This window comes from Nanorana parkeri, unplaced genomic scaffold (assembly GCF_000935625.1).
Source record: "Nanorana parkeri isolate BGI_ZX_2015 unplaced genomic scaffold, ASM93562v1 scaffold165, whole genome shotgun sequence".
NCBI classification, from domain to species: Eukaryota; Metazoa; Chordata; class Amphibia; order Anura; family Dicroglossidae; genus Nanorana; species Nanorana parkeri.
This window is the reverse complement of record NW_017306433.1, coordinates 1,462,882-1,471,734: the sequence shown is the minus strand read 5'-3', so window position 1 is coordinate 1,471,734 and position 8,853 is coordinate 1,462,882. Positions and strand designations below refer to the sequence as shown.

At 40.3% G+C, this 8,853-nt stretch overlaps 1 protein-coding gene across 1 annotated transcript in view; it reads left to right on the top strand.

Moving 5' to 3' along the window:
• The window catches only part of LOC108785489 (transmembrane protein 150A-like), a 109,065-nt gene extending 101,646 nt beyond the window's left edge, over window positions 1-7,419 (top strand). The window contains exons 6-7 of the mRNA XM_018554570.1: window positions 1,607-1,784; window positions 6,787-7,419. Coding sequence (XP_018410072.1) covers window positions 1,607-1,784; window positions 6,787-7,031 — 423 coding nt within the window. The 3' untranslated portion in view covers window positions 7,032-7,419. The remainder of the gene's footprint in view (window positions 1-1,606; window positions 1,785-6,786) is intronic.
• Window positions 7,420-8,853: the final 1,434 nt, after the last annotated feature.

Genomic DNA, 8,853 nt, shown 5'->3' with positions numbered 1-8,853 from the left:
TTAAAGTGACATTAAACCCTCAGATTTTTTAACATAAACCAATACTGTAATGTGTGCCTTACTGTAATCCATGGTAGTTTCCCTTCTCTTTGCTGCTCTGCCTTTTAAATCCTCATGTCTTCTCATGCTTGGGGAGAACTTCCCTTTGCAGCTGAGTGCCTCTTCCTGTAGTAGTGGCTCAGGTTGCAAACGTACACACAGACACCATGTATCCATTTCAGAGACAAGGCAGTCTGCTGCAAAACAGAAGTTCTGCCCAGCATGAGAACAGATACAGATTTAAAAGGAAGAGCAGCAAAGAGAAGGGAAACTACCATGGATTACAGTAAGGCACACATTACAGTATTGTTTTATGTTAAAAAATCTGAGGGTTTAATGTCACTTTAAGTTTGCTGTCATGGTGGTGTGTTTGGAACAAGAATCATTGAGCCAGGCAACTTTTTCCAGCCTCCAAGAATTGCATTGTATATTCTATGGTTGTGCTCAAATTTTGTATTTTTGTGACATAATTTATTTTCCTTTGGACTGAACCACCTTGTGTCTCCTACATTCATCCACTGCCCATATAGCTGACACTTTAAAGCAGTGTTTTGTTTTTGTCCATTTATTATCCCAATACTGCTTTCATCTTGGTGAACCCTAAACCCATAGTCTTGGCACAGATAGGCAGTGATACTTTTTTTTTTTTTTTTTGCATAGTCTGTTGGCTCACGGGAAAAAAAATTCTCAGTACACTTTTCCCCACCAAGAGATTACAGAGTTAGAATATGGGTTCTCAATACTGCCTGATTGTAGGATGGCAGTTGATGGGCCAAATGTCAGTTTTAATTTACTTATTTTTAACTGAAGTAATGGTTTAAATGTGAATAACAAATCAAATACAATACAAATGTAATGAGCTGAATGAAACTTCCCTGCTTTAATAGGAGCCTTAGGCTGGTCATATACATATATATCTATAGATAGATAGATATATCTATCTATAGATAGATCTATAGATAGATAAATATATATAGATATATATCGATATATATATCTATCTATAGATAGATATATATATATTTTCAACCTTGCGTGCTGAGCGGAAAATGTTGATCGAGGAATCCCGCTGTTTACGTTATATTCTGACAGGTGCTGCCGGCACCTGTCAGAATACCCGATCACAGCGGGCAGCTCAATGCTGCCAGCTCTGATCGATCAAAATTTTCCAGCAGGCTCCTTCGATCAGCTGATTTGAGGAATGTTGGCTGAAAGGGAGACAACAGCCCCACACACTGTGCAAATTCCGTCCGGTACATTAAAAACCGGGGCACCTTTTACTCTGGGCTGTCCATTTTAAAATAACTCTGGACCAGAAAACTCAAGTGCCCAAATTGTTTCGCCAAGCTGTTTCATTCCAGTGCTTTGCATAAAGGAATTTGTATGGTTTTGGAATGCTGGTTGGAAGTTGATCACTTCAGCTACATTTATAAAGTGGCTTAGCTTGACTGGAAAACAGGTTTCTGTGTGGTTTTGTGGTCGCAGCAGAGATGGTAAAAAAAAAAAAAATCTCAATGAATTGTCAATGTGCATGTTGTCCTAATCCTGTGGTTTCTGTCCTTTTTAGGTGGATCATGCCAAAGTTCTGCACTACATAGGAGCCGGGGTTGCCTTCCCAACCAGTATGCTGTTCATTTTCTTTCAATCTATCCTGACATACCGCATGGCACACACTTACTGGAACTGGTGGGCTGGACATGTACGCTGTCTTCTTACGTTGTTTGGGCTGGTCATTTTAGTGCTCAGTATCCTTTTATATTCGGCCAATAACCCTGTCATATACTATTCCTTGCAAAATATTGAGAGGAACAGAAATGTTCAGTTTTTACTGTATATTTCAGAACAATGCTTAATGAAAAAGTATGAGTGTAGATTTTGAGTAGTTATTGCAGTTTTTCCCTTTTGATGTGACTTTTTCTCTTTCTTATTTTTGTTATTGCATTACATTTGAATATTTGCAAATAAGCAAACTAAAGGGATGTCTACATTAAACTTATGCTGGGCACACACCTTACAACCATCGCAAGATGGTTGTAAGGTAATTAAAAAAACTTACGAGCTGCCTATCTTGGACAGGCAGATCGTACTTGCGATGATCGCAAGCCCGCCCCGCTTAGGGGCGGGCTTACGGTTACCGCAATGCCGAACGGGCAGTGTGCGCTTGCGCACACCGGCCCGTCCGGCTTTTACCTTACGAACATGCTACACACCTGCCGAAAATCGTACGATTCTCGGCGGGTTTTCGAACATGTTCGTAAGATAAAAGTTGTGCGACCTTACAGTAGTAGAGGTCGCACGGCTTCCACACACCTTACGATAATCGTACGATTGCGGTATTTCCCACGATTATCGTACGATTATCGCAAAGTGTGTGGGCACCTTTTAGCTTAATACTCTTTGCATAAAGCAAATCTGTCTTTTGCTCCGCTGCCGCTCTGCCACTGGGCGGAAAGAAAGCACTGTCGTATGAAGGCGCTGACACAGCCCTGTGCAAACTCCAGCTAGAGTGATTCAAACCTTATGTAGGACTTGCTTTCCTCGCTTACAAGAGATCATAAGGAAGGGTAAGTATAGGATGCTAAGGGGCAGCATTAAAGAAAACCAGTTGCCTTGCCATGGATAAGCAAACCACAACTTAGAGTATATCAAGGAAAAATATGTAGTATATCATATTTATCCAGCGTTCCGATTTATTTCACAAAGAATGTTTTCCTGTAACATCTGTTCTCCATGTTGCCGGCATACGAGATTGGAGGACATTACCATTCATCTGTGCCCGTTTCCCAGACAACTTGTACATCAACAGGCGTCTCTTTATAAGTGGCTGAGAAAATGATTAAACTAAGTTTAAACATAACGGAGCATACTGCACTTAGTTGGTTTATGTAGTCTCCTAGAAAGCAGGTTGTGAATTAACTGTTGCACGCTTCTGAGAAACAGCAGGTCATTTTAGATGTGCCACAATTCTCATGATTTGTTCTTAGGATTTGGATAGAGTTTGAGGTATGTACAGTGCCATACCCCTCCTTTGCGCTGGCATCAGAGAAATCATTTGGAAGAAATATTTTCCCAGATGTGTGACAATACATATGTCTCTGACTACCTTAGAAAGTTAGCAACTGCTACAGGGCATTCTCAGGACTATGTCAGTCTAATTGGATATTCATGGCCATTCTCATTCACACCAGATGCTTTGGGGCTGCGCTGGCTGTTTTTCCCAGCGCAGCCCCAATGCAAAACAAGGCAACTTGCCTTAAGCTGGCCATACACCTATAGAGTATCTGCAGATTTTCTATGGTCAGATGGAAAAAGTGCAACAGATTTCTCCATCTACAATAAACTGTGTGGATGGAGGAATCTCACACTGGGCCAAGCTTCAGTATCTTCTTTGTCCGCCCAGCTGGCTGTCAAAACACCTGAACAGTGCCTGCATTCAATCAGATTGTTCAGGTATTTTGAGAGCCAGCGGGGCCGACTAGCAGGATACTGAAGCCTGGCCCAGTGGGAGATTCCTCTATCCACACAGTTTAGCGTAGATGAATGAATCTTTTGCACTTTTTCTGCAGATTTTCTATGGTCAGATGGAAAATCTATAGGTGTATGGCCAGCTTTATTTTAGATGGGCTCAGTTCACACCAACGCATTGCCGTGATGTGTGCTGAAAAAAAAGTGCAGTACTTTTTTTTTCGGTGCATAGGGGGCTGACACGGTACAGCTGCCTCACACCATGCTGTGCCCATAGAACTTAATGAAATGTCACTTCAATTCAGGTCCAACACAAAAACAGAAAGGTTAACTGCGTGATGCTCCTGCACTGTGCAAGGCAATGCACACCAGCAGCTGTGCGTTGTAGTGCAGGTGCTGATGTGACTGTGCAGATCATGCACACTAAACTTATTTTAGATATTTTTAACCGGCAGTAAAACAAGCCCTTAGGCCCCATTCACACCAGATGCGTTGCCATGTGTTTTTCAACGGACAACAAGGATATCTGAAAATGAGTGAGAGCAGTTCTCATCAGTGCGCTGTGTTCATGTGAGCTGCCCTGTGTTGAAAAAAAAATAAAAAGTAGAGCAGACCCGATACCTTTTTATAGCTTAATGCAAAAATCAAACAACCCCCCCAAATGTAACACAATGCATGTGAACGTACTATGCCAACGCTAGTGAACTTGCATTAAGACACATCTAGCACACACATTGCGATGTGACTGCGCCTTTTTTTAAATCTCTGTAGCTGTAAGCTTCGTTATGAAGTCAGTCTCAGCTTTTTTCTATGAGAATAGAATCTTGGCAGGCTGACAGTCTTCTAATGTAAATGTAGACATGTTGCATTCTTACCCCAGTGCACAGGGTGCCACTGCAGGTCACCGTATGAAAGCAAAGAGCACCATGTTGCTGTGCAGGGACCTGAATGGAGTGTACATCTTGTACACTACCAATAAAATAAAAAATGTAAACAGTAACATCTCCGGTAGTGTGCAATACAGTGCTGGAGCTACCACAATGCATAAGCCCACCCTCTAAAAGGGAGTGTTTTAGCAGATGGGCTAGTGTGAACAGCCCTAAAAGCAGCTAGAAGGATGGCCTTATGTTAAAGCTCTTTTACAGCTTCTTCAGAATATGTAAGTAGTTTAACCCTTTCACTGTTACCTTTCGCGGCCATCTGTCCCCATGTACACTCACTCCTGGCTGCTTACACGTGTGTTGGGTGCACCTATGTATAAAAATTGTTGGGTATCACCGTACATGCTGGAGCGAGAGCTATAATTCTGTAATTCTTAAATGTCTGTTAGGCCCCGTTCACACCTTTCCGTTTTGTCGGGCGTTCAACGCTCTATGAACGCTCTACAAAACGTACAACCATGAAAATCCCATTGTTTTCTATGGGTATGGTTCACACCTTTCCGTATTTCCGCCCGTCTGAACGCCCTACAAAACGGCTGACGCCCTAACAAGTACATGTACTTCTTTGGGCCGTTTTGGAGGGCGTTTTCCATTGGGATACAGCCAAGAAGCCTTCGGAATCGCGCGACGGTCACACGATTTTTTTACCGCGAGTCGCGCGACAGACGTGCATGCGTAATACGCCTAGGTGTGAACCCAGCCTAAGAGTTTTAGCAGGTTCAGGAACACTTTATTATTATTGTAGAAGCATGTTTTGTTTTAAATGGGAAAGAAAAAAAATTCTGCAAGTCAGTTTGAGCATAATGTGGTTTTCATTTGAACTTCTAAAGAAAACCTTGTATAACATTCACTAAAAGCATTCAGTAATGAAAAGCTACTGAATGTATCCACTTGTTCATAAAAGGTAAGTACATGCACACCTAATAGTTTGTTTGCCAATGCTGGTGGGCTAAATAACCCATTTTTAAATTTTCCCTTATGGGAATGACCGCTCTCCTTATTGTCATTCCACGCTCTTTGCTTTCCCCGAAGTCTCACTCCTGGAGGACTGTTGCTTCACTTTAGTCTTTCTTTATGTAAAACAAAAGTTAGTCTTAAAAGGGAGACATACTCATTCTTGTTTAGCTTTTTTCCCTCAGGGATCGGTTCATTCAGCCCAATGCCAGTCTAATGAAAGTTTTCAGCTGGTGTGCAAGGAATAGAAATATAAGGAAGATGACACAAATTGCACAATGTAAAAATAATCCAATTTAGTTTTTAGATAAATGATACACTCCCTGAAATAGGCACCCGGATTATGCAACAACAGATCCTATATTAGTAAAACCTTATATAAAGGGCAGTAAGAAGGTTCAGACTGGTAACTTCTGCCAAATCTGATTGGCACCGCCATCTGTTTTACAGATTGAATTGCATTACAGCGGCTGCATTTTATTGAAGTGTTTTATCTAACTAGAACTTTATTTTAGAAATTCACAAAAACAAAAAAAAATCCAAATAAATGGCTAAACATGTTTGCTTTAAAATGTAATATGGTTAAAAAATAACCACAAATAACATTTGCTGCCTTAGCCAGAGTAGATCACACATCTGCAATTGCCTCATCTCAGAGAAAATGTTAATGTCTTTTTAATTTGGTTAGTCTCCAACACTTTGTGCATTTATTGGTACTTTCTAAAGAGAACCTTGTGCTTTATTGCATGTTTGTACTTTTTCTGTCTGTTTTCATAGGCATCTCAACCTGTGTGCAGTCTGTTGTAGGTCTGCTGACTTTAAGTGACACAAAACCCAGGAAATAAATCTTAAAAATGCATTCAAGTACCATAACTGTTAACAAAAATTGTACCTTATTTGTGCATCACTCAGCTGTAGATCCTCTGGAGGGTGGCTACTATTCCCTGTTTGTGTTGTAAAGTAGCCACCGCTCCAAGCTCGCTCCCATGATGGATTACAATCTCACATTAGCTAATTTGTATTGAAATTATAGAATGTTTTTTTAAAGATTTTAAGGCTTAGTTTAGTGTCACTTTAACCACTTCCGGGCCGCAATACGTCTATAGACGGCGGCCCGCAGAAGTGGTTAAAACAAGAACAGGGCTGCTGCAGCAGCCGTGTTCTTGGTACCGCTTTCAACAGCAGAAGTTTGCTGTTAAAGTACTAGTGATCCGGCGTCTATACAGCCGCCGGATCGTTTGTACCGTGCGGCAATAAGAGTTCCTATATTTGAGTTTCTGTTGTGGTCATTTCTACAATTTTGTTTCACCTGACTTTGTATTTTTTAACCCATTTTTTCTTAATTAGGTCAAAAGTCCTAGACTTTTCCTTAACGTCTCTCCTTCAGGTGGTGTCTTCTTCATCCAGGAAGGCTTTGTGCTGCAACACTTGGCTGCTCTCTTTGAGTGGACCTTTATAATAAATGTTCTTGTCTACTATGGAACGTTTTCCTTTGAATTTGGGGCAATCACCACGGACACATTCCTGGTGCTCCTCAAAGCAAGCAGGGCCCCAAAGAGTTATAAGTCAGGAACCAGCACTCCAGCCACACCTCATGCTCACAGCACCTCTGAGAACTTGGCTATGATATGACTGTACCAGAGTGCTAACACAGACATCACATGCGAATCCCTGAGCCGCTTTACGATTCTAAACAACATGAAAACGTTTCACTGTGCAATGCAGGCTCAATATAATAGAGGGCTGATCACGTGACCAAAAAAACTTCTTTTTTTTAAAGATTAAGAAGAAAAAAGTTGATTACTTTTTATGTTGACTGTTATGATGTTGGTAAAAAAAAGTCTAAGATACATTATATGTACAGGGCATTAATGAATTAGCCATAAAATTGTATATTTTTATATAGTGCATTTCTATAGTAAAGTCACTACAAAGTATAACTAAGAGGCCAAAGTAATTTAGTGTTAAATACACAATATGCTTGTGACAGTATATCAAAACTATTAAATAAGTGGTGCATTGATAAAGAAAACACAGAGCTTGGTATTAGCAGTTATAGTTGCCTTTCCAAGAATATCACCTAGGGGGCCTTATGAATAGGAACAGGGACTGTGGAGCCCTTGTAGGGAGAAGTGTAGCACATTTGCCTTAATGACTTTGCTGGATTTACATTTCTAGCTGGAAGTCTCTTTAGTACATTTTACAATTTAGTATAACACCATGGGTAAATTATTAAAGAGGACATGTAAAACATTAGCTATTTGAGTAAGTCTTGCTGGGATGCATTAAAAAAGGTGTTGGCAAATAATTGCAATAATTACATTATAGTTCCTATACATCAAAATTCATAGAGAGGAAAAAGTCTACATTCCATTTTATCCAGTCTCTCTAACAACAACATTCACCACCTAGTTGCATCCAGGTACCTGATTATGCTGCTTTTGGGAGGGGCATATAAAGGGTAGTGCTACAATAGGAAGTACATAGTAAATGCACTGCTGCCCTTTATAGAAACAGAGTAGATGTGTGGACAAGTGTGACTCCTCAGTTTAAGCTCATTTAATGGCTGATGCAATGTGCTACAATTAGTCATTTTTCAGAAGGTTTTTTTTATTTTTTGGATAGGGTGTGGAAGGTATATGTCAGGTTTTAATTACTGCCTGTGCACTCATTGAAGTGTTTAGTCATATTTGAAATGTTTCCTGTGTCCACAGAAATAATTTATATCTTTGTTCATTGAGGGACAAAGCATTCAGAGACAATTGGGTAATCTGCCACCTACATGAGAATAATTTTTTTTTTTTAGTAGTGTTCGAGGAGGATTGACATCTTTTCTCTGCTAATAAAAAAGTTAGTATTCACAAGACATATTTTTAACAATTTTATTTTTTACTAAATAAAGCATTTTTGCTTCAATAAATATTTCCGTATACACTGCTTGAGCTGGTCTTTATCCAGTAATGGCCTTGCTGGTTGTACTCAGACCCCACTGGACAATTGCTGGGCAAAACTGGGCTGAGTTTTGCATTGTGGCATTTCCAAACTACTGGAACCCTTCTGATAGCCACAGATAACTTTTTTTTGCTCCAGAGCAGTGGCACAGACTTTGTTCTGTGGGCCGAGCACTGGAAGTTACCAAACTATTAGGACCCTTGGCCACATTTATTCATACCTGTTTTTACAAGGAAAAGTTCAGTTTTAAAGTCTGAGCAATTACACAGTTAAAGGAAGTGTAAGGTGCTCTGCACTCTTGTTCACACCAGCTCAGCATGAAGTAACATCGGCTGGTAATGCTCTTAGTTGCAAATTATACTGGTATCTTCTGAGGTTGATCTTTGCTGTTCATCTACAGTGACCTGGTCATCTCCAGCTGTCTGATACTTTCCTGCTTTCTGCAGAGATAGCCAAGGTTTAACTTTGTACCCTGAGCTACGTTTTTCTTGACTTTCAGCAC